The sequence below is a fragment of the Mustela putorius genome, unplaced genomic scaffold (genome assembly GCF_011764305.1).
Source record: "Mustela putorius furo isolate JIRA1106 unplaced genomic scaffold, ASM1176430v1.1 tig00000224_pilon_pilon_pilon, whole genome shotgun sequence".
NCBI classification, from domain to species: domain Eukaryota; kingdom Metazoa; phylum Chordata; class Mammalia; order Carnivora; family Mustelidae; genus Mustela; species Mustela putorius.
Window position 1 is genome coordinate 26,611,862 of NW_025421321.1, and position 27,204 is coordinate 26,639,065.

Below are 27,204 nucleotides of genomic sequence, written 5' to 3' on the forward strand. Positions count from 1 at the left end.
CTATGACAAATCATGGATGTGATTTATTTTGTCAACTGCAGAATGATTTAGAATAGTACCTAGTGGACCCTCTCAGCTTGACAAAAATGTTGAAAGAATCGTAAAAATATTGTCACATAGCATTCTGACAAATCTAGAACAGCACCAATTAAGTCGAGAAAAACAAACAATTAACTTTGAATCTGGCTTTTGTTGAATGCAGTTGGAGTCATAGGAAACTGCAAAATTTTCGAAAGCTGTACTACGGAATATGTTGTAGCTTATACCAAAATTAATTGAGATTTTTCAAATTGTGAGATATTTTTTAAGTTTCCATATTTCTATATGTAGAAAGCTGTTTAGCTGCCAAAATGGGTCATCTTTTATGGAAAAGGAAGGACACTACATAAACTGAAATGAAGACTCTAGATGAAGTCAACAGCCCTGGAGAACAAAGGCATAGTAAATTACCTGCAGGGAGTAGTAGGAAACAATGGACAGAGGAGCCATTTCCACAAAGCAGAACTAGGTACTAATCAGCGGGCATTTCTTCTCCATGATCAGGGCAGCAATGTTTGTCTAGTAGGATTTCAGAATTGCAACACAGCAGTGACTGTGCATGCCTCTCATGTGGCCCTTTGACAATGACAGTATCTTTTCTGGTTATGCGATCCCTGTCTGCCCACTGCATGTAGGATGGGGTGCAGAAGGGGCAGATAACTTGTCTTTTTAGTTGATAGATCTCCAGAACATACAGAGCTTTATCTGGACATAATATAGGTCATATAATTCTGGACTTCGTACCTGACATCATAATTCGATGTGTCTTTTAGGAGTCCTTGAGTACAAAGAAGTACATTTCACATGTAAGAGGAATGTAAAGAACCATGGCCGGTGGGCAGACTGTAATAGATGGGTAAAAATGGCCATAAATAATTCCCTTCCCTAAATCATGCCTCTTTGCAATTTGCAATGCCTTTTTTTTTTTTTTTTTTTTTAGCTATTTCCATCAAAAGATGGAAACTATTTCTTCATCCCTTAAACTAGACTGAACTTTTTATTTCCTTTGGCAAGTAAAATAGAATGTAGGGAAACAACATTGTGTCAGTTCTGAAGCCAGGTCTGAACATAACTTGCTTGCTTTTGTTTACACTTTTGGACCTCTTCTGAGTTACCATGTGAACAACCCTAGCTGAGTGTGTTGCATGAGTGACATGTTATTCACAAACCTCTATTTTAGTGGAACTAACTTCTGGCCAGTCCCCAGAAGCAGAGATATTTATCTGACAAGCCAACTACAGATCTATCAGTGATTGCACCCATGACCAGAATTGCCAGCAGAGTCAAGTCTAAATAACTCACTCATATACCTGTGACTGTGATAAGTGGTTTATAAGGAAAATAAGTTTACATGGAAATACAAGCCTCCAGGAATATCTACAAAAATTCAGAGAAAGAGGAGTAATAAAGGGCTATTACAAGATAACTAATATAACATAAATCCTTTATAATTGAAAAAACATAGTAGTGCATACATATACAGATGAGCAAATGGAATAGACTAGAAATCCAAAATGCAGGTCAATGTTTATATGGCATTTTAATACACAATAAAGGAGGCATCTCACCTAAGTTAGGAATTTAGTAATTTTAAAAATATATAAAGTTTGGAAAATCAGGGAATGATTTGGACAAAGATAAGAATGAATCCACATCAGACACCATTCCCTAGAGTAATTTCCAAATGTATCTGAGACATAAAAGCAAAGCACGATTCTACTTATATGAGATATTTTAAATGGTCAAATTCACAGAATCAAAGAAGTGGAAGACTGGTTGCCTGGGACTAGAGGGAGGGGTAGATGGAAAGTTACTAATCAAAGATGGCATACAGTTTCATTTAAGCAAGATGAATAAGCTCTAGAGACGTATGTGCTATATAATAATTTTAAGCTATAGTTAAAAATACTGTATTGTAAAAAAAAATACTGTAACATACATTTTAAATTTTATTGAGCTCGTAGACCTCAGGTTGTGTTCTCACTATGGTCAAATATAATTTTTAAAAATGTAAAGCAAAAAACCCAGTAATTTATAACCTGGGCAGGGGAAGGTATTTTAATATTTTTTTTAAAATCCAGAAGCAATAAAAGAATAGATGGCTAATTTAAATAGTTAAAACAAAGTCTTTTCCATACAGAAAAAAGCCATAGGCAAAGTCAAAACAAAACTGACAGAAAAAAATACTTCCAGCCAATATAACATAAAAAAAGTAGATGAAAGGCTATTTCACCTAATATATAATGAGATTTTTAAAGAGAAAAAAAAAAGAAAGAAAGAAAGAAACTCAGCCCCAAATCAGTAATTCTGTGGAAAAAGCCAATCCCCAGATACACAAAATAGTGAAGATTCAGTTCACAAAGTAAGATTTATAGTCATTAACATGTAAAAACACATTCAACTTTGCTCATAGTAAAATGCACAGAATAAAATTAGACACAGGTACCATTTCTCTTGAGCTTTCAAAAAATTTTAATCTACACAACAAATTGTCAGCAAGACTATGAGCAAAGCAAGAGTCTGATTCATTCTGTTACAGTGCAGATTTGGACTACACCTGTGGAAGAGAATTGGGCAATCAATATCCTTTCTTACTCCTAAAAGCTCATCCTAAGTTTATACTCCACACTATGAAATGACATATCACAAGTTACTTGCAATGATATTACATGTAAAAGCAAATTTTAGAAAAGTATTAATGCTCATCCCCAGGAGACTCAGTACAAGCACTCTGACTAATATCACATAATGAAGAATTACACAGTTGTGAAAATAATTCGAAAGAGCCACATCATCTGATAGGGAGCGATCTCCAGGATACAGTGTTAAATAAATGAAAATTACTTAAATGTAAGAGAAAGCACAATTATATCTCTGTATTTTGGCTCAGTGAGACATCCTCTATATCTTTAAATGCATTTCCCTACTAAGTTTAAATTATTTCACATGAGCTTTGGTACTTGCAATCAAAAGAATGTCATTTAACATATAAAGAAAATTCTCAGTGTATAGAATGACATAAACTTTCTCTTTTTTCATTCTTTAAGGTAAGATGAATTCAAAAATAGAAGTTTAAGAAATCACCTACTCAATCTGATAACAGTTCCAACATCCTCAAGGGCATTCAGTGTTGAAGGAAACAATTTTCTTCTTTTTTAATCTCATTTTCTCTTATTTTCCTTATCACTTCTCTTCTGCACTCTACATCCACCTTGCCAAGTACCAACATTTACATGAATGTCTGAGTTTCAAGTAATGGGAGCAAGGTAAATAAAACATTATTGTCTTTAGCAAGCCTCTCTACATTTTAATATTGAAAGAGGTAATTAAGGCTTACTAAGAAACAAATATAAAAATTTTCTAAGATGTAAGGCTTCCTGAAAATACATTGGAAATGAAAAAAATAAATGTGTCTTATGATTGTTTTTATAAAAATGAACCACATTTTGACAATGGAAAATTGAATATTTTTGAAGAATTATAATGCTACTTATCTCAAAATAATTATGGCAATGATGGTTTACACTGACATTGAGTCTACCACCTCCAGGCCAAAAACAAGGATGGGATAAGAGAGGTGATTATAGGATCCTGACCCTGAAATGTCTAAGGAGATATTAATGAGGCAGTTCAAATCTCTAGGTTAAAAATGACTGGAAGATGCATCTTGGGGGGTTTTGGGGGTTGGAAAAGAACAAATGAAACAAGATGGGATCGGGAGGGAGACAAACCATAAGAGACTCTTAATCTCACAAAACAAACTGAGGGTTGCTGGGGGGGAGGGGGTTCAGGAGAGGGTGGTGGGATTATGGACATTGGGGAGGGTATGTGCTTTGGTGAGTGCTGTGAAGTGTGTAAACCTGGCGATTCACAGACCTGTACCCCTGGGGCTAATAATACATTATTTGTTAATAGAAAAATTTTAAAAATTTTTTAAAAGTGATTCAGATTATATTACTTCCTAAATTGGTAGGAAGAAAACAACTTTAGTGTTGTTAAGGAAATTAACTCCTTTTATGTGACTATACTCAGACAAGGTCACACTCGGCAGACTTTTAGTAAATTCCTTGTTTTCCCACTCCACAAATCTAGTCTATTTCTCCCGTATAGTATTTGCATTTCTCAAAAATCATCAAGGGAAATTTTAAATTCATGAGTTTTGGAAAGAAACTTAGCTTCCACATATTTGTAAGAATCTGATTCTGAGTGAACTTTGCCTCCCTTACAGTTTTAAATCTTTTAGAATATATCTAGGGAATACTATTCAGTAACATTTTACTTCTTTTACAGCATTCACACTTTTGTTTATACAAACTATATACACAAAGAAACTTCCTTAGGAAATAGTTTGGCAGGTTTCTTGGCTATTTCCTATTTGGAGGCAATAGTAGAAAAAAGGTTTCCTAGGATGCAAGATAGTTAAAGGACTTTCAGAGGAAAACGAACACCTCCAACATATTTTGTAAATGTGAATTATTGGCAAGCATAGTTATCACTTTAGAATTCACACCTATTTGGTATTCTATGAAAGTTTAAAAAAAAAGAGGAGAAAGCAAAGAGTAAAATTCTTATTGTGGACAAAAAAAAGTATGATAAAAGAATGAAGTTTCAGGTATAAAAAGATTTGTCTTTCTACATTTTCATAATTTAATCTCAGATATTCTAAAAATGTAAGATGTTATTTTTTAATGTTACTTGTTTTTATGATATTTAATTGACTTGAAAGTGTTTGAGGGTAAGCATTTCTATATTCTCTGATTAATATATTTTAGTTTGTCATATTATTACTCCTAAGCATCAAATATTACTTACATATCATCTTTGTGAAAAAGGTCAATTTTCTATATTAACAAAACTAAAATTCATCAAAATTTGGTTTGTTTTTTTTTAAAGATTTTATTTATTTATTTGACAGACAGAGATCACAAGTAGGCAGAGAGGCAGGCAGAGAGAGAGGGGAGAAAGCAGGCTCCCTGTGGAGGAGAGAGCTCGATGTGGGGCTCCATCCCAGGACTCTGGGATCATGACCTGAGCCGAAGGCAGAGGCTTTAACCCACTAAGCCACCCAGGTGCCCCTCAAAATTTCGTTTTAAATATGTAATTCTTTTTAGAACTTAAAGGTTCAAGATATTAAGGGAACACTTGCACTTAGTTTTTTAAAAAAATCTAATTTTTCTGACTTGAAAAGTAGTATCTTTATTTCATTTTTAATGAGCAGTCCATCTTATGTTTTTAATTTTATCATCTCTTAAAAACTGAAAGTAAATATATTTAATACAGTTTCTGCAGTGACTGATGTAAATGGATTCCTATGCAGTTATCATACATTTAAACCTGTAATGATGGAGATTTCTGCAGTTGTACCAGGTATCTTAACATTCCCCGGTATCTAATTTATGATAAGGAATCAAATCTAATTTTACAGTTTGGTAAGAAAAAATTGGCTACTCTAGAGAAAAAAAGCAAACACTTTAGCCTGAATCCCACTACATCCTTGGTTCCCAATAGTACTGAGCAATGAAAGGTATTATCCATGCTCCTGGTTCCATATGTAATGAATACGAGGTGAGGAGGAAACCAGTCTGAGGATCAGGAGATAATTTTACAGTCTCATCACCAACTGAAATTTTCTCACTTTGCTCAGACCTGTGTCGTTTCTATGGAAAGGACTTAATAGCTCCAGGCAGCACAATCCCAATTGTTCTGTTTAGAATTAACTAGTTTCACATTAAGCATTGTAGATCACAAAGCCACACAAACTTTGAGCTACATAAATAAATCGTCTTGGTTTTCTGGTTGTCATTGAAAGAAAAGTGACATTGGAAGGAATCTAAATAATGTCGATGCCACTGTCTTGGCATTTCAAAATAATATCAAGTCACATGAACATTTTTTTAAGTCTTCATTAACTGTCTAAATTCTGTGCCAAGTTTCCTGATGATTTCTGAAGAATAGCTCTCAGGATTATGCATGTAAGCTGCTAAGTTGTTATTATAGAAATTTCATGGCACCTGGGAAAGTATTAGTGATGTAGGCATATTCCAGAATTACTGTAAATGCAGGGAAGGGTAAGAGCCTCCCCTGATGACTTATTGAGTACAGTGTATGTAAATTAATCACTGTTGTTGCCTCTGTCATGATGAAGTTGTTTGGCACAAATGAGGGCATATATGAAATTGATGGGCAATTTCTTCAGAGTTACAATTGTGAAGGGCTGAGCTGCTAAGATGTGGTTTAAGAAGCAATCTCACAAATGTTCTCTTGGGCAGAAAATCTTGTCTGAAAATGTTAAACTCAGTCTTTGCTACTTATTTAAAACATGCATATCTAGATTACACATTCAACTGAAATCAGCCAAGAAATGTTACATTTCTATCCCTAATTATCCAAAACAGAATCAGTTCAAATAACATGGGAAGAACCCTAGAATGGAAATTAGGAGTCTGGAATTGTTATCTCAGCTAGATCTTTATCACTCACTGTGTGATCTTTGCCAGAACCCTGAACCTGTATGGGCTCCACACTATCATCTATGAAAGAGAAGAATTATTTATGTCAATGGTTTTCCACCTCACAGTTTGTTATGGGTTGAATTGCATCCCCCCAAATTAATATATTACAGTCCTAACCCACATTACCTCAGAATGTGATCTTATTTGGAAATAAGTTCCTGGCAGATACAATTAGTTGTATTAGGATGAGACCATTACTGGAGTAAGGTGGATCCCTTGATCCAATATAACTGGTTTCAATTTGGAATGACACAGGAAAGTGGGACAACTACTTAATCAAGAGGTGAAAAGAGACATGTCAGTAAAATGTCAATTTCACTTTGATAAATTAAGATCATGTTTTACTGAAAGCATGACTTAACTACTTTTTAATTATAGATAGCACATATTTAAAAGCGTTTTGGGGATCATACTTATTTTAACTACTAAATTATCACAAGTCATAGCATATAAAGAAGTTATAAAGATAGAACTCTACTGTGGTAGGCTGAATCATGGCCTCCAAAGATATCTAGGTTTTAAACCTTGGAACTTGTGAATGTTACCTTACATGGCAATAGGGACTTTGCAGATATGGTTAAGTTAAGGATCTTGTGAAGATTCTCATGGATTATCTGATTGGGCCATAAGTGTCTATAAAAGAATGAAGAGGGAGTTTGATTGTGAGGTGTAGGAGATAACGACTACTGGACAGGAGATTGGTATGGAGTGAGGAGGAGGTCATGACCCCAGCATGCAGGAGTCCTCCAGAAGCTAGAGAAAGGAAGGAAAGATTTTTCCTCAGAGCCTCCAGGAGAAACCTGTCCTACTGATACCTTGACTTTATCCCAGTGGAAATGACTTCAGATTTCTGACCTCCCAAACTGCAAAAGAGTAAATTTCTGTTGTTTAAGCCACTACAAGTGAAAATAGCAAGAGGAAAGTATTGCATACAGCATTTCTCTCTTCTCTCTGAAATAGGATCCTGTTCCCAAACTATATAATTCCTCCTCAGTCTAGGGTTATAGGCAACTTTTAGCCAGTTGACTCCCAATTTTTTCTAACCCAATGGGCTGCTTAAAAATAAATGATTCATTAATAGAGAGTGCAACTTTTCCTCTCCGTTGTACCGTGAAGGAGGCTGTTTTCCACCTATTTAACCCAAAGTAATAAAAGCAGACACATATTGTGTATGTCATGAGTTATCAGGAGCACCATGAATAAGAAATATGGGTGTCATTGATATACTCAATATATAGTGACAAGCTACTACTACTGAAACTGTCATTTAAGCAAAGTGGTTTTGTGAGGCCTTTCGAATAATACTGCCTATATTACATGTTGTACAAAGAGAAGATTTAAAATATTCTGAGCCATTGGAAGTATATTTATTGAAATAATAGTATTCATTCTATTTTCCAACCAAAAAATTCCATGCATTTTAAGAAAGTTCAATGAATTTTGAATCAATGAAAAACACTGGCTATCCAGCTGATGATTGTCATTAACCAGAGTCAAAGTAGTTAAAGGAATTTATTTCCAAAAAATGAAAAGCTATTTTCTGGCTGGGCTCTCTCACTCTTGTTGAAATGGCCATTGTAGCAGATAATTCCCCTGAGAAGGGTAAATGGAGATCAATTTTCTTTGAGGAATTCAAGGTCATGCTATAATGTCGGAGTATTTTTAAAAATGAAGGGAGTACTTTTATTCTGTTATTATAATATCATCACATTATGCCGACAAAAATGACAAAATATGAAGAGAAAAATAATCAAATAGATAAAAATACATGACAAGGAGAACATTTAGAAAATAGAAAGAGGGGGGAAAAAGACACAAACAAGGAAAAATACAGAATGACTGCAAACTTCTTGTTGGGAATAAAGAAAGCAGAAGTCAATGAAAAAACACTTTTAACGTGATAAGAAACTATGCCAACACAAGCTCAACAAACCTTCTCTAAAGGGTCCATTAATCTTCTGAAAATCTTTCGAAGGTAAAATAAAGAAAATGTGTCTCCAGCAGACCCATACTATAAGAAACGTTAAAAGAAGTTCAAATGGGAAGCAAAGAATAGTAAATGCAAACTGGTTCTATACAAGGAATAAAGAGTTCTGATAAATGCATGTAAAACAGAAGATAATTGTTTCTTCAATTTCCTTAAAAGACAGTTGACTCTTTAAAGGAAAAATAACAATATAACATGTTTTGTAACATATAGAGGTATAAAGTATGACAATCGTACAAAAAAAAATGGAAGAGGGTAGTAAAAGAATGTGGCTAAAATTTTATCACAGTATCCTCCAAATAATATCCTCTAAATAAAACATGGAATATTGCAGAATAATATTATTTAGAGGATGTAGATAATTCAAAAGTATTTATTGTAAGCATGAGAACTGCTAAATCACTAAATGTACATCTTAAATTTATACATTGTTATATGTCAAATATATTTCAATTTAAAAAATTGCTAAAATGAAAACTAAGAGTGCTAATAGCCCATACTGAAGGCAAAATTGAATACTGAAAATAATACTCAAAAGAAGACAAGAGGGGCGCCTGGGTGGCTCAGAGGGTTAAGCCTCTGCCTTCGGCTCAGATCATGATCTCAGGGTCCTGGGATCAAGTCCTGCATTGGGCTCTCTGCTCAGCAGGGAGCCTGCTTCCTCCTCTCTCTCTCTCTGCCTGCCTCTCTACCTGCTTATGATCTCTGTCTGTCAAATAAATAAATAAAATCTTTAAAAAAAAAAAGACAAGAAAAAAAAAGAATAAGGAATAGATGGAATATATAGAAAATAAATAGCAAGACAGTGAACTTCAATCCTAATACACTGATAATTACATTTAAAAAAAGGTATAAATATTGCAAATAAAAATGCCTATCAGACTGTATTTTCTTAAAAAAGCAAGACCATTATCTGCTAGTGGTCCTTTGAATTAGAAAAATATATGAATCAAAATTAAAAGATTATAAAGTAATATATGATACAAACACTGACCATGATAAATCTGGTATGGCTTCATAAATATCACTCTAAAACTCAGAGAAAGGAATATTACTAAGGAGAAAGAAATATTTTACAATGTTAAAACATTTATTATTCATAAATTAATAATTGTAAATGTGCATGCCCTCAATAATTGTGTATCAAAGTACATGAGCAAAACTAACAGAACTTAAGAATAAATAAAGCTGCAGTTGTTATTGAAAATCACAAAATTCTTCTCCCAAGAATTTTATATATATACAATACATACAATTTTATATATAATATATATAATATATAGAAATATTTATTATATATACTATATATAGTATATATATAATATATATATATTTATTTATTATATATAATATATTATAATATATATAATATATAGTATATATATTTATTATATATAATATATTATATTATATTATATATTATATATATTATATATTATATATATTATATATAATAATATAATATTTATTATATATTTATTATATATGTATATAATTATATATGTATATATAATATACATATATTATAATATATTATATATAATAAATATTATATATATACTATATATATATGCTATATATATACACACAATTTTTTATATATACAAATTTAGTAGGAGAATACCAGATCTGAATATCACTATCAACCAAACTGACTTAGTTAATATTTATAGATCACAACACTCAACTACAACAAATATACATTCTTTCAGGTGAACATGTAACATTCACTAGGATATGTTATATGCCAGTTCATGAAACAAATCTCAATAAAGTTAGACAAAAATGGAGTTAAATTATAATTATATTTATAATTATAATTCATAATAAAAAGGCACCTAGAAAATCCCCGAATATTTGGAATAGGACAAGCACTTGTAAGAAAGCTCACGCATCAAAGAAGAAAATGCTAGGGATATTAGAAAATAGGTTGAAACAGAATGACACTTAAATACAAGATACTAAAATGTGTGAGATACAATGAACACAGTGCTTAAAGGGATATTTATAACTCAAGATATATTGAGAATCATAAAAGACTAAATCAATGAAGAGCAAATAAAACTTTAGCTAGTAGAAGAAATGAAATAATATACTTAAAAGTGGAAATCATTAAAATAGAAAGTAGACAAAAGAGAAAACCAATGAAACTGTAACATCTTTTTTGAAAAGTTCAAAAATATTTATATACATTTTTTATGGTAAACAAAATAAAATAGAGAGGATTCAAATGACTATATCAAGTTTAAAGAGGAAACATCATTGCAAATTATAAAGGTGACAAAAGAGTAATTAGAGAATATTGAGACAACTTCACAGTAAAAAGAGATATTTTAAAAATCAAAAGAAAGAATAAAAATAAAATATAAGTAATAAAGAATATTGGGAAACAAGGAAAACAATAGCAAGACGACATGCTTAAAGCAAACATATCAGGAATTTCATTAAATAAACATGGTCTAATTCATTGAGATTTAACAATCTATATGAAATATAGACATTTTTTGAAAGATTATACTACTAAGACTCATTCAAAAATAAGTGCACATCTTATTTGCCTATAAATATACTAAAGATATTCACAATGAATAAGCCTAGACATAAAGTTAACTTCAAACTTGGAGGCCCTGGGTGCCTAAGTTGGTTAAGCACCTGTCTTTGGCTCAGGTTTAGATCCCAAGATCTGGGATCAAGCTCCAATGCCTGGCTCCCTGCTCAGCAGGGAGTCTACTTCTCCCTCAAGTGCCCCCCCCCTTGCTCTCCCTTTCTCTCTCTCAAATGAATAGGTGAAATCATGAAAAAAAAAAAAAAAAAGCTAATCTCAAACTCAGACAACTTTGCTATAACACCCTACCAAACATCTAAGGAAGAGATAAACCAATCCCACCAAAAAATCTTTCAGAAAAAAGAGAACATTCTCTAACTTAATTAGGCCAGCATTATACTGACACCAAAAACAAAAAAAGTGTAAGAAAAGAAAATTATAAACTACCTAATGAATATAAACTCAAATATCTCTAGCAAAATAGTAGCAAATTGAATCTAGCCAAGTGGAATTAATCCATGTAATGAAAGGTCATTTTGATACTTAGAAAACCAAATCAATTTAATTTACCACATTAACAGAATAAAGAAGAAAAGTCATATCATAATTTCAATTGATGTAGAGAAAATATTTATCAAAATTATAAACCCATTTATGAAAAAAGCCTCAGAAAACTGAGAAAAACAAAAGACATCTACCAAGGAAAAATAGCCAGCATCTACTTAATGATAAAATAGTGAAAGCTTTCCCTCTGTGACTGAGAACATGGCAATTCTATTGGTTATCCATTGGAAAAAAATATATATATATATATCTATATCTTTATCTCATGTCAGACCCTATGCCCCCACCAAAAAAAAAAAAAAAAGAAAAAGAAAGAAAGAAAGAAAGCAAAAGACCCTCTAAACCATATTTTAAGACACTTAGTTCAAACTATAAAAAATTTATTAGAAAACATAGAATATTATTTTGCAAAATCTGGTTAGGCTGTAAGAGTGGGTTAGCATAAGAATGGCCATCCTGAAGGCCGGGAAGCCATTTTACTGAGCGTCCCTAACAGGCCAACACTGCATAGGTGACTTGAGATAAGAGAAACTGGTTAAAACCTAAAAAAACAACTTAATCATAAACCACCAGGGCGGTTAGGCAGTGGTGCCACAGGGACCAGATGTTGATGAAAAACAAACAGTTAACTTGCAGAGATCACAATCCTGCAAGTTAAACTGTCAAAGTGTGATGCAAGAGATGGCTGTAGCTTTGAAAAAGTGCCTTGAAAATGCTATATAAACCCTTAGCTCTGAGAATTTGGGGTCCTTGTTGAAACCCGCTGCGCCGGACAGATACTTGGACCCCAGCTAGCTGGAAATAAACCTCGCTGTGTGACTTGCATTATCGAGAGTGTTCTCTAATTGAGGGGTGGTCGACTTCGTACCCTAACAAGGCAAATATTCTTAAATGGTATGTAAATCATAAAAGATGAAAACCCCATTAAATTAAATATCAAAATTTAGACTTCTGCTCTTTAGAAGTCACTATTAAAGAAATTAAAAGGCTGCTATTTAGAATATTTATTTCAGCTGAAAAACTAGTATCCAAGAATATATATAATCTTCCATAACTCAAAATTATGGTGAAAGACCCCTCCCCTAGAAGATAGATAGGATAACTAACCGCTTGTTTGCTTTTCTGTGAACCGCTGGCTTTTAGGCGTAAATTAGGTTATTAATTGCTTATTAATTGCTCTTTTGCCCTTCTGTAACTGCTTGGCTTATAGAAATAATAGAAGACGCCATGATGGCATTCCTACCTTCCCCCTTCTTGTTCCCCCTCCCTGCCTCTCTCCTCCCGCGCGCGGGCCCTCAGAACCAATCAGCTTGTTCCCCCTTTCCGCCTCTCTCTTCGCGCGCGCGCGCGCGCGTCCCCAAAGCCAATCAGCAAACTCCACAGTATGCCTTTTTCAAAAGTTCTGTCAACCAATCAGTTGCGCCCCACCCAAAACTTGTTTGTACCTGTCTATAAAAACCCGGCACCACGCCAGCCAGGTGTGCTCAGCTAGCAGGAGCTGTTGACCACCCGCAGGCGCACGCTGACCACCCGCAGGCGCCTGCATAACAATAAAGAACCTCTTGCTGATTGCATCCAGTGGCAGTGTTGGATTCTTGGGTAAGGGGATCCGCGGGTCTTTCAATGGAAGCAAACAACGTAATTAAAAATGTTCAAAAAGACAACCAAGGGATATCATAAGGGCTATTTTCATATGCATAAACTATTTTCATCTTGAATATATTTTTACAGTGATATAATTGTTTTTGATGTTGATTCTGGAATTAGTTATATAATCACACGCTTTTGTCTAAATTCTTTGAACTTGGGGCAGCTGGGTGACTCAGTTGGTTAAGGGACTGCCTTCAGCTCAGGTCATGGCCCTGTCAGGCTCCCAGCTCAGCTCAGTGGGGAGTCTGCTTCTCCCTCTTCTTCTCCCCTGTATGCCTCCTCCAAGCTCATTCACTCTCCCTTTCTCTCTCAAATAAAAAAAATAAAATATTTTTAGGAATTCATTGAACTTGTAACAGAGCAAGTAAATTTTACTGTATTTAAACTGGCCAAAACATTTGAATAGGTACTTCCAAAAAATAGATAGGTAAGCCAATAACAAAAAGATGTTCACCATCTTTACAATCAGGAAATTGTAAATTAAAATTACTATATACCCACTATACTGGCTAAAATTATACATTTACCACATGACACTGTAGTTCTGCTCATAGGTATTTACTCAAGAGAAATAAAAACCTACCTTTATGGAAACTCCTATACATAAATAAGATGTCTATGGGTTAGTGAATGTATAAACAAATCGTGGTATATCCCTATAATAGTATTCAAGTCAGGAATTAAAAATAACAGGATATAACTTACATATGCACTAAAATATTATTCTAACAAAAGCCAGAAGCAAAAGGGTCCATAATGTAACATTTCCTTTGTATGAAAGGGAAAAAATTAATGTATAGTGATACAAAGCAGGTTGGTGATTGCTAGCAGGCCAGTGGTGGAGGAGCAGGGTAAAAAGTGGTGCTTGGGGGACACTGGCAGCAAGAGGGCACAGGAAAATTTTCTGAGGTGACAAAAATATTCTATATCCTGATTGGGGTGGTGGTTATACTGGAGTCACTTTTGTCAAAACTCGTTAAACTGTATACCTAAAACAAATATTGTATGTGTATTATATACCTTAATGAGGATTAAAATAGCATTTGGGGTTTTTTTGGATGCTTTATATGTTTAGATAAAATATCTGTATAAATATACAACAGTTGCAAAAAAACCAAAATGATATTTTAACCAATATTACTAAGGTATGTAAAACACCTTTCTAACCCAGGAAATGATATGTAATTCTTTACAGTTGATAACATTGAACACTCACTTCTAAGATGGTTCATTTAATATTCAGTATTTCCATAATGGAAACTTTGAACAACTTCATGCCTTAGACACTAATTTTTTCTTTCTCTCTACTTCTCTGGCAAAGTGAACTCTGGAGGAAGTTTAATCAAAGTATCTACTGCAGGGGCTCCATGAATAGCTTACCTCCTCCCCTCCCCCCATGAAAGTGTGACTGAATTTGAGCCTTTAAACCCTTCACTGGGTGAAATATCACAAACAAGTTCTGTCATTAAAAAAAAATTCATGTTCACTGGATAAAGTGGGATATGGAGAGTTTTTCATGTGTGAATACTATTGTCTTTTAAAAAAAATTCAGCTACAAAGACCTCTAAAGTAACCAGGAAATCCTGTTGGAGAGCCTTGTTTTGAGCAGTAGACCCTGAGCTCTTTTAAGCTGTTTTCATTGATATGTTCTTTCTCCACCTTTTACCTATTGAGTAGAAGGCCTATTGAAACTGGATAATGACAGTCAGTACTTCCTGACAACTAAAAGGCAGTGAGATAAAAGGGGAATGACAATGGGATAGGGTGACTGCAGTCAGGCATTTACTTGTCAAAGAGTGTTTGAGATAGGTTTGTGTAAGATTCAGCTTGCGGAGCACCAAGCCTGAGGCTGGGCTCAATCACACTCCCTGAGATCAGGACCTGAGCTTAACCACCTGAGCCACCCAGGTGCCCTTATGGGTGATTTTACATCGTGAATATAAATGTAGATGTTAACACCTATCTGAGGGGGAAAAAAAAAAAAGAAGCGACCAAACAAATAAGCGTAGGTGCCTCAAAGAACAAAAATTAGGCTGGTCTTGCTTGTGGGGAAAAATGTGGATGCCTTTAAACCCATGTAAATTCATTCAGCTCCTATTCTTTTTTTTTTTTTTTTCAAAAGATTTTATTTATTTATTTGACAGACAGAGATCACAAGTAGGCAGAGAGGCAGGCAGAGAGAGAGAGAGAGGGAAGCAGGCTCCCCGCGGAGCAGAGAGCCTGATGCGGGACTCGATCCCAGGACCCTGAGATCATGACCCGAGCCGAAGGCAGCGGCCTAACCCACTGAGCCACCCAGGCGCCCCAATTCAGCTCCTATTCTGTTTGAAAAAATATAAGGGATTTTAAAGATAGGCAAAACCTTGCGTCAGTGCTAGACGCCACTGAACAGAAACATCAAAATGCACAAACTTGGGGGAATTTTTTGCTCCATGTAGTGCAGATTCAATAAGATTAAACAATTTATATAAAAAAAAATTGTCAAAAAAAAAATTGTCAAGGAGTATACCTAGCCTTTTAGAAAAAAAAAAAAAAAAAAACCGAAGGGTATTTTACACCAGACAGACTCTGAGGATTTGGAGGTGATGAGGGAGCAGGAGGCTGGCTGGCTGAGGACAAAGCAAAAGCTGGCGCCTTGCACCCCCTCTTCACCCGCTCCCCTCCATATGTGTAGCATTCCTCAGGCACCCCTGACTGCCATAAAACGATAAATAGTTAACTTGCAGGGATCACAATCCTGCAGAACAGGAATCTCCCTTGCTCTACAGATGTCCTAGAGATCTAAATAAACAGGGAGGTTACCTTATCAATAGCACAAATTTCCAGAGGCAAATAACTCTTGGTTTCTGAAGCCCTTATGTCTCCCTCCCACCATAAACTGGAGGAGACTGAGGTAGAAGGGAATGTAAATGATAGCCGGATCATAATGCCCCACCAAGAATCTCCCAATTATCTTGATGATAGTGCCTGACCTAAAGATGACATTTATCAAGCCATAAGGGCAAGGCCTCCCCCTGGCACCTTGTAGGCCCTCCCTAGCATGTGAGAACTCTGTCGAAATCTCCCATTCCTTCACCACCTCCCCCCCACATGGGGTATATAACATGCCTACCCTCACAACCCCGGGGCAGCCGCATCTCCGCCTGCCCACAGGCCCTGTCCCAGTGCTTTAATAAACCACCATTTTGCACCAACGACATCTTAAGAATTCTTTCTTTAGTCGTTGGCTCCGAACCTTCTCACCCCACCGAACCTGACTTTAGGTTCAGGGACTTCATCAGAGGGATGAGTGCTAAGGATGGAGAAAGGTTGAGAAAGCAGCAGGTAACTTGCCATAATTCGGCAGAATTAAAAGGGAATCATGGTGGGTCATAGGAGCTCAGAAAACTGTAAATATTGCAGGTTGGCCATAAGGATGTCATTTCCAAGTGAGCAGGTGCTGGTCATCTCTGATGCAATACGAAGTCCCACTGAGCAGTAAGCCCTTCGCAGGGCCATTTTATGGAGGGGGTTTCTTCAGGGCCAGTTAGTGTCACTCTTCACACACACACAGTGCTTAACAACTTAAAGGAGGCCAAAGAAGTGCTGGGCCACAGAACTGCTTCTGGCTTGCAGAAGCGCAGCATGTTTTTGATATTGAGTCCTGTCTCATAACCCATTTTTATGCACAAAACAAGTCCCATTCCTTTGGCAGCACAAAGAAGCAAGATGAGCAATTAAGGGAGTATGAAGTCATCATTCCTATCACATTAAAAAAGAATAACTCTGAGAGAGAGCTCTACGTTTGTCACAGTACTGGAATTTCCTCCCAGGTAATCAGAGCTCCCAGATGAAAAAGCAGAGTAAACCTGATGCATGTAACATTTAGTGTATTTACATTGAATCAACAAGCCACCTGGATACACAGAAGTACCCATTAGCGTTAAGTCCAGGAATAACAATGCTGTATATATATTCTTTCAGTTTTTAATTTACCTCCCAGGACTATTCTGTTTGTGTAAACCCAAAATCCTTTCCAAGGTAAAGCTACTGAAAAGCATCTCTATGGCTGAATTAACAAGAATCACAAACCATGGGGGAAAATGTTAACAAAAATCTAATCCATTAAAACTTGAAACTGCAGTAATAAAAAAGATGTCATAAAAAAGATTAAAAGATAATCAGAAAAGGATTTGTATATAGATTTTTTTTATTTGTACAGTATGTAGACTTTGGTCTCAAAGTTATAAATAAAACATATAGGGAATTAATTACCATGAAAATCAATTTTGTAACAGTTCTTCCATTCCTTTTAAGTTTTTCTTCAAATCCCAGTTAGTTAAAAGATAATGTAATATGGGTTTCAGGATTTAATGATTCTTCACTTACATATAACACCCATGCCCATCATAAGTGCACTCCTTAATATCCATCACCCACTTAACCCATCCCCCCCATTTCCTCCCTCCATCAATCCTCAGTCTATTCTCTATAATTAAGAGTTTCTTATGGTTTGCTTCCCTCTTTTTTTTTTCCCCATATGCTCATCTGTTTTGATTCTTAAATCATACATATGAGTGAAATCAAATGGTATATCTTTCCCTGACTGACTTTTATCACTTAGCATAATACACTCTAGCTCCATTCACATCATGGCAAATGGCAAGATTGCATTCTTTTTAATGGCTGAGTAATATTCCATCACACGCACGTGTGTGTGTGTGTGTGTGTGTTTATTTATTTATAATTATATTTATAATTTATTTAAGTGCATGCAGTCAAGATGATGGGATCAGCGCAGTGAGGCCAGTCATAGCAAAAAGGATACAAAAGTACAGTGAAGGCAAAATTTCATTTAACTTAATGGCCATTGTGTTTGACAGAAAAATGATATATGAACAGAAGATAGCAGAGTTACAAAGACAACTTGCTGAGGAACCCAGGGATACAGACCAGGATAACAATGTGTTAAGTGCTATTCAGTCAGAGATTGCCAAAAACGGGATTCTTATTGAAGAAGTACAGACACTAAAAAGATACAAGATTGAAAATATCAGAAGGAAGTATAATTACCAGCATTTCATTATGGAATTATTAAAGACTTTAGCAGAACACCAACAGTTAATACCACTAGTAGAAAAGGCAAAAGAAAAACAGAATGCAAAGAAAGCACAGGAAACCAAATGAAGAAGATGCTTTGGGATGTATACATATTTCTGCTTCTGCACTTATTTTCATGGAAACCATTAAGTATAAAAAACTTTGAGCAACATCCTAATTGACTCAGTGCATGTTTGGCAATAGTACCAGTCTGTCTTGCCTTTAATGCATGGATTCTTTCCCAGCCTATATCATGTGCACATAGTGCATATTAAATAAAAGTGATATTAAGAGTGAAAAATACACACACACACACACACACACACACTACTTCTTTATCAATTCAGCAGTTGATGGATGTTTGAGCTCTTTCCATTATTTGGCTATTCTTTCTTGATAGTGCTACTATAAACAGGAGGGTGTATACCTTCGAACCTGTAATTTTGTATCCTTCAGGTAAATGGCTAGCAGTGCAGTTCTATTTCTAACTTTTTGAGGAATCTCCACACTGTCTTCCAGAGTGGCTGCACTACTCTACATTCCCAGGAAGAGTGTAAGAGGGTTCCCCTCTCTCCACATCTTCGCCTACATGTGTTGCCTCCTGTGCTGCTAATTTAAGTCATTCTGACTGGTGGGAGGTAGTATCTCATTGTGGTTTTGATTTATATTTCCCTGATGATCCTTCATGTTGAGCCATCTGTGTGTCTTCTTTGGAACAATGTCTGTTCATGTCTTCTACCCACTGAAATGTACGTAGAATTTTAACTCCTCTAAGTAATGAACAAGAGGGCCTAATATTCCCCTCAGTTCAACCAAACATGTGATTGGTTTCTTCCTGATTATAGGCCCCTGGCCTCTTTTTTTCTTAGAACATTACTTTAGAAAGCTTGCCGTTATAAATTCTTTCTCGGAATTTTGAGATATAAATCTTCCTTACCCTCTTCCAATTCTAGAACCAAGGGATGTCTTTCTCAAAGACAGAGAGACATCCTCTTGAAATGTAATCATCCAAGGAAAGAGCACCTCCTCTATTTCCCAGGCCCTATGGGAAGGTAGGAACCTGACTTCCCTAAGCTCCAATTAGAAAACACTGATGACCTCAGTACACTGATCAACCCCCCTATTATGTCCTCTAGTATTTTTCCACTAACTCATTCCAAGGCTTAAAAACTTGCCTATTTTGTTTCAGTGGGGTTAAAATCAATCTCTTTCTCCTAATGCAATATTCATGCAAAAATTCTTTCTTGCTAGCTTATGTTGTCCAGTGAAATTTTTTCTTTTATAAACCAGTATAAAAAAGAATAAATGTGCACTAGGAATTGGTCAAATGATTTCTTCCAGAGAGAGTGTGTATTGCTAATAAGTATATGAAATGATGCTCAGTTTCACTAGAGAAATGCAAATTAAAAATCAGTGGCATAGAATTTAACAACTATCAGATTAGCAAAATTTACAAAGCCTAAGGATATAATGAATACATGCAGATAATTTTAGGGTAAGCAGATACAATTACTTTAAGAGTAATTTTACAATATTAAATTTAGGTAGAAAACCCACATTCAACGGCCCAGCAATTTTACAACAGGTATGGACACTAGAGAAATTTCCTGCAAGTGAAATGTGGACAAGAAGAAATGTACAAGGAAATTTACTGAGGTATTCTTGATAATATCCAAAAGTAGAAAAAAAACTAAATTCCCCTTAAAAGAATAATGGACTCCAGATATTCATAGGTTTGAATATTATACTGTAGTTAAAATCAACTACATTTACTAAGATGAGGAATTTGTAAATAATATGAATTGAAAAAATTAAGGATTGTTGTATGATAATAAATATATGAATTTTTAAAACCTGCCAAACAATAGATTCACAGATATACACATATAATGTGAAACACTAAAAAGCATTTCTGAAAATCACAAACAATATATTTATTACAATAGTCATTTAACAATGGTGAAGCAGAGAAAGAAATAAGAGACTTTAATGATTCTATGTAAATAAATGAAGACAACCAATGACCTTGCTATAGAAAGGAAGTCAGGCTCCATCAGTTGCATTGAGCAAAGACCCAAAGGAAGACAGAGGAGTGGGAAGATTCACAGTTATAAAAAGAGAACAAGAGAGACAGAGGGAGAAAGCTTCAGGAATGTTCTGATTGAAAACTGTTGGCATGGGGAAGCTGGAGCCAGGATAACTAAAATTAACATTCCTGTCATTGGTCAGGGGAGCATAACTGTTTTTTTCCAGTTGGTCCTAAATCTAAGGTATGGGCAAAACTTAGGGAAGCTATCAGTTATTCATCAAGTCTTGGCCACTTGGGAGCACTCATTATAAGATTATTGTTTGGCTTCCTGGACTGGCCACTACACAGAGTGGTTCAGCTTTGTGGCCTGGCTGCTGAAGGTTGCGGGTCAGAGTTCTGTTTTCATATATGGTCTGACCACTGCCCATTTGTGTGTTCAGTCCATCAGTCTAAAAAGTTTATTCATTAAGGAATACTTACACTATTCACTTAAGACATGTAATTCAATAGATACTTCAAGTGACAAGAAGCATGACTTTATATTAATAGAATAAAATCTAAATTAAGATATAACTGTATGTGGGGCGCCTGGGTGGCTCAGTGGGTTAAGCCTCTGCCTTCGACTCAGGTCATGTTCTCAGGGTCCTGGGATGAAATCCCACATGGGCTCTCTGCTCAGCAGGGAGCCTGCTTCCTCCTCTCTTTCTGCCTGCCTCTCTGCCTACTTGTGATCTCTCTCTCTCTGTCAAACAAATAAATAAAATATTTTTTTAAAAAGATATAACTGTATGCATTTTTTTATTTTTTAGCATTTTCTAAAGGTTATCACTTATCTGCATGTATATAAGAGCACAATTTCTAAGCTATAACAATACATGGGTTTCCAAAATTCTGATTCTTAAAACATATTTTTGACACTCATAATGCACATGCAATATGATTGAACATAAAGTTTTATTAATATATATTTTCATCCCTGAGCATTTTAATTCAGGCTGGAAAATGCAATATAATAATAACATAATATAATAATATAATACATTTGTATTCTATTTCTCAAACATTGTTTTCTCTTTTTCTTTTACCTTCAATATTTCAATTTATGGGACAAAAAAATCTATGCTATTAGATATTATGAATCGCTGTTTGACAAATGATCATTTATCCCTCAGCTACTATAATATGGGTGATGATATACTTTTGTTGATACAAAAGTAGTAACTTTTTTGTTAGAGGAGAAACAAAATTCTGGTGTAATAAAATGCCATTTTAGGGGCCAAAGCTGTCTATTTGTAAAATGGGGTGTTCCTTTAAATAACTCCTATTATTATCAAGCTAAAAAACAAGTATGACTTCATATCTGATAAAGTATTGTTGCACATTTTGATTTCTTTCTTGATTTCATTTTAATGTTTCCAGCTTTCCTTAGAGCATGAATGGCAGAGGTTGTTACTGAGGAAATCGTTAGTTTATAGAGGAACTGACTGATTTGAGGAAGAGTCATAAGGACTTACTAATGACTGGTGCCTTTTTTTTTCTTCGAATATATGTCAGAGGTTTGGAATGATTAAAAAGATAACTGTGGATGATTGCTATCAGCTTTTTTGAAATATGTGTTGGTCTCATTTTTGGGGAGACAGTGCCCTACTCATCCAAATGTATTAACAGAGATTGAAAATTAGTTCCTTCCCCCTCACTCAGCTTCAAAATCAGGTCAGGTTGTTCTGTAAATGAAAACCCAACTGAAGCTGTTTCTCTTATCCTCTTTTTTGACTAAATCAGGATTCTAGACTTCAAAGCTAAAAATGTGGTCTTTTTCAAAAGAAGCAATACAATCAGTGCAGACAAAAGTAAAACTCACAGATCAGCCTCTTCAAACTTTGAAACTAAGATGAAAAGACCCATTTTAAATTCCATGGACAGTGAAATGTCATACTAATCATGAAATTGACCCATAGGTATGGTTTTCTTTGACATTTTTATTTTAAGAGCAGTGGGCTTAATCATGCAATCTTTAAACTGAGATAAATTAAATGAGTTTTACTTTAATAAAGGCTGTAGATAGTTTCTACAGGTCCATTCAGAAGTTGCAAAACATCATGAATATGCATCCTTTCTGTGTCATATTTGCCCAGTAAAAATCTCCTAAAATCTGTTTTAAAGGAAAATTTACAACCCTGTACATCATTGCTAAGTGCCAGGCTTGTAAATCTAGAGACTGACCACACTTCTGTTTTGTCCTTCACCTAGAAAAAAGGAAAAGAAAGAGAGAAAGAGATAGAGAGAGATCTTTTTAATTATTATGCTGAGCATCTTTTTTTAAATCTCAGAAAAATATGATGAGCAATACTTTAAAAATGCCCAAGTCCTCAAGAATCTCAAGTTCAGTATGGACGACAAACTCATAAATTCACAGGTAATAAACTATACACAATAGTGTTGTAAGTGCTATCCTGAAGTTTATGATACCACAGATAAGAAAACAGCCAAATCTCTAGGTGAACTATAAGGCAGTGCAGGGAAAGCAGCTTTTAATATGAATTTGGAACTATGAAAAAGAACACAAGAGACAAAGAAAAGGGGGAAAAGAACTGCTAGGCAGAGGCAAAAGAATGGTTCAAAAAGCACGAAAGGATTTGAAAAAGTTCAGCTTGGCTGAGGCATGAAAACTATCATTGAAGATAGAACATGATGAACTTTTCATCACATGACAAAGGATCTGAACATTGGTTTGTAGGCAATGAGCAGCCAATACACATGGCCACATTTGAATTTATTGGGTTTTTTTTTTCTTTTTTTAAAGATAATTGACAGTGGTGCCATGAGCTGAGTGCAGAATGAGCTATGAGAAGAACAAATCAGGGGCAGGAAGTTGGTACTGAGGCTATTTCGGTGGCAAATAATCTAACTCAAAAGCCTCTAGATAGGAAGCAAAAAAGCCATCCTCCATTACTAAGGTAGCAATTAATGAATGATTAGTAAAGAATCTGAGAGAGAAAGTTGGAGTTAAGATTTTAGCTTAGGTAAGGATAGTGGTACAAATTAACCTAAAGGGGGGATACTCTAGGAGGAGCAGTCTGAGATCTCTGGCTGGGACAGAGAATGAAAGTACCCCAGGTGTTTCTGAATTCCTAAAGGATGTTCACTAGAGAGTTAGACATACAGGTCTAGGTCTTGACCCATAAACCCAAAATTCTAGTAGCTGATATTCTGTCAGCTGAGGAGCTCACTCAGAAACAGTATTAACAAATGAGAAGAGACAAGGTCAAGAATAAAACTCTAAGGAGCTATAGCATTTGAAAGCTTGTGGAGGAAATGGAGGCGAAGAGGAACACAAAGAAAAAAATCATACAGTTAGAAGTTGTCACTGCTGATGATAGTGTTCTAAAAGCCAAAAGAGATCATTTCCAAAAATTTAGTCAACTCTGTCAAATGACAGCACATGTATCACAATGTTGCCACAATGGTACTTTTGTTAATTTTTGTTTTGTTTTGTTAATTTCTTGTTATTTGGCCAAACAACCAGGTGAGGATCATGTACTAAATAAGAATCCCCTTACTGTCATCACCCCCTTTTTCTTTTATCTTGCACACACACAAAAATGAATGTTACATTTAACAACATTTTTGTTTCCTTTCTTTTCTCTCTCTCTTTTTTTAAATTTATCTGTGCGTCAGTTATAGATTGCATTTGACTGAGAGTAATAGAACACCAAGATATTGTGACATAAACATTCAAGGATTTAATTTTTCATGTTAAAAAAAAAATGAATGTAGCCTTCTCCAATCTGCTGCATTATCTTTATGGCCTCTTGGATCTGGATCTGGCTTTTTCATCTAACAGCCTATTTCACTGACTAACCATGTGACTTCCATTCTTAAGGTCAAGATTGCTCCTAAAGTTCTGTAGAACACATCTGAGTTGCCAACCTAATGAAAAAGAAAGAACAGAAGCATAAAGAATGATGCTTCTCTCAATTGACCCAGATTCTTTGAAAGAACATTCCCAGAATTCATTCCCAACACTTATATTTACTTGATCACATCTTGCTTCTTTGGAGATTGGGAATGTAGCCTTTATTTCTAGCAGCAATGGCTTGTGGTAAAATTTGGAATCTAGAAAAGAAAATGGATATTTGGCACGTTACAGCTATCTTTCCTTCAAATTTCTTCTTCTTCTTTTTTTTTTAATTTTATTTTAAGTAGGCTCCACACCCAATGTACGGCTTGAACTAATGAGCCTGAGATTAAGAGATGCATACCCTACAGATGGAGCCTGCCAAGTTGCCCTCAAGCTCTAATATATGGAAGAGTTTGGCTAGTTTCTGAAGATGTAAAATATTTCAATGGAGTCCCTTCCTTTCACCAAGTACCTAATAGTCAAATAGAAAAATATGTTTGAAAACAAATATAGAAACTATCTTGGCAACTCAGAAGACCATGTGCAACGTGCAATGAGATATAGTTGCAAAAGTGATTCCTGGTGGAATGCAGATTTTCCAGGTGACTAATGCTGGCCCAGCACACAAGAGGATGTAAGAATGATAGGCAGGAAAAATGTGACGAAGCACCAAAAACAGGATTGCAAGAATAACATTGGACCTCATTAAAAACTTAGAAAGTTAACTTAGAGAAATTTAGAAACTTGAGTACATGGAGGCTTCGAGGTCCTGAACATAAGCTACTGAGGAATTTTTCTTGAAAACGATTCCCCAGAACTGCAAGACAAATTCTTTACTTAAAGTCCTGAGTAGCATCTATATTTGACATTAATTGGCTAGAAGTCCTTACACTTCTCTAAAGAATAAATTGCTATAGGCATTTTACCAAACAGGAAGAGAAAGAAGTCTGCTGTACTAGAAATCTTCAAGTATTCAATTTAGATAAATTTATTGTTTGATAAGAATTGTAAAATGAAGGTTTCAGAAGTCATGTACAATGAAAATATTAATAAATCCAAGACAATTCTAAAATAACAAAATAAAAGATAAAGTCAAATGTTAAAAAAAAAAAAGAATTGTGAAGTGAATTAAACAAGGTAGGCCATGAGATTGAAGTGGCTGTAATGCTGCCTATGTCTGTATAAGCAAACCCAAATCTAAACCTGGGGATCCTTCAAGGTTACAGAATCAAAATGCCAAGGACAACCAATCACAAACAGCCAATGAGGTTTTAAGCTATAGCCCATATAGCTTCTTCCCCTCCTCCCCCTTTTTTTCCTGCACTTTCTTTGTATAAGTCTTTTACCTGGTTCCTATCCTCAGAGCACTCCTAACCCCTTCTGGTCTAATACTGCCTAATTCAAGTCAATTTTTACTCAAACTGTTAAATTTTTTAATATGCCTTAGTTTATCTTTTAGCAACATGAAATATAAAATGTATTTTATTGTATATTACGTTTTATTCTAAATAGAGATATTAAGGTGATATCTAGAGAAATTTAAAACACTTGCTTGAAATGATTTATGTTTAATCAGATTTCTTTGCATAAAATGTGTGATTTGGTTTTCTGAATTTTATTTGTAGACCCCTATACCCTTATGATTGTCATTGTGTCTTAATTGAATTATTGATTTTCTGATGTTATTCCATGACTTACTTCTATCAGATAATAATACCACCTGTTTAGATTTACTAACTTGCTTAACCTTACAACACCCCTCTGTAATACATACCATTATGATTAAAATTTCGCAAACACAAAAATGTGAACTCTAGCCTTTTCTTTCGGGGAACAGGGAGATATAACTTTCTAACTGTGGTAATTATTAGCTATTTAGAAACCGTGCCACTTACTACACTGCAGCAAGATATATAGAAAGGTGAACCTCATTTTTTCTATGAAAATTATATTTATAAAACCAATTTCAACCATTCTTTCAAAATCCAAAGAAATAAAGAGTTACATAAGGATGAAAATCAGCACAGTCTTTTAAATCTCCATTCCAGGAATTAAAATAGTCCTTATTGAAACTGGTTTGCGGAGCCCTACCTCCTCTCTCTCCTGCGCCCTTTCTTAGTACATTTTGCCCCTGTTGAACCCACCTCTTTATTGAGACAGATGGAGTACTGAGCCCTGTGCTTACAAAGTGCCACACATTTGGAATCATGGCTGTTTTTGTCAATAACAGAGGAGCAGTCTCCAGGAAACTGACGCAAACTCCAGAGAATAAAGAGGCACATGATTCTCCCAACTGAACTGAGCAACTACTTGAGGCATTTCAAGTGAAGGAGAAGGGAAACACAAAGCCATAAGACTTTTAAAAAGTAACACCTTTTTTAGCAAGGCATTTGGGAACAGCTCTCAGTCTCAAGGGGGCTATGGTAGCCTTATTTGCAGCTGCCAGTTCTACTTTCCTCTCTTCCTTTCTGATTCCCTTACTAATCCAGAGAGCTCCAGTACTTCAAAAGAAAGTTGCCTCACTTCCTGACCTTCGAGAGGTGTGATATGGCAGCAGTGTCAACAATAGGTTTTGACCCTCCCACTGTTGGGACCATTAAAACTTCAAAATCAAAACTGCTTCAAATAGAACACATCCATTTTCAAGATACAATTTTTCAAGTACATTGGAACGCTGCTGAAATAAACAATTTACCTTAAGTCAGGGTACGACAAGGAAGAGATTTTTTTTTACACTCTTATCCATGATTGTTAGTTAATTAGAACTTTAAGGCAGGGGGCACCTGGGTGGTTAAGTGTCTGCCTTCAGCTCAGGTCATGATCCCAGAGCCCTGGGATCCTACTGAGCAGGGAGCCTGCTTCTCCCTCTGCCTCTCCCCTTGCTTGTGCTCTCTCTCT

General features: G+C 35.2%; 1 protein-coding gene across 1 annotated transcript; it reads left to right on the plus strand.

Annotated features, from left to right (window-relative positions):
• The first annotated feature begins 18,094 nt into the window (after nucleotides 1-18,094).
• Nucleotides 18,095-18,552, plus strand: LOC106004766 (ubiquitin carboxyl-terminal hydrolase isozyme L5-like). Its single transcript, XM_045077926.1, has one exon. The coding sequence runs from the start codon at nucleotides 18,140-18,142 to the stop codon at nucleotides 18,461-18,463; it is 324 nt and encodes a 107-aa protein (XP_044933861.1). The 5' UTR covers nucleotides 18,095-18,139; the 3' UTR covers nucleotides 18,464-18,552.
• The last annotated feature ends 8,652 nt before the right edge of the window (nucleotides 18,553-27,204 follow it).

Excerpts from the sequence above, each read along its gene's own strand:
- LOC106004766 (XM_045077926.1), top strand. The coding sequence starts at position 18,140 with ATGGCCATTGTGTTTGACAGAAAAATGATATATGAACAGAAGATAGCA.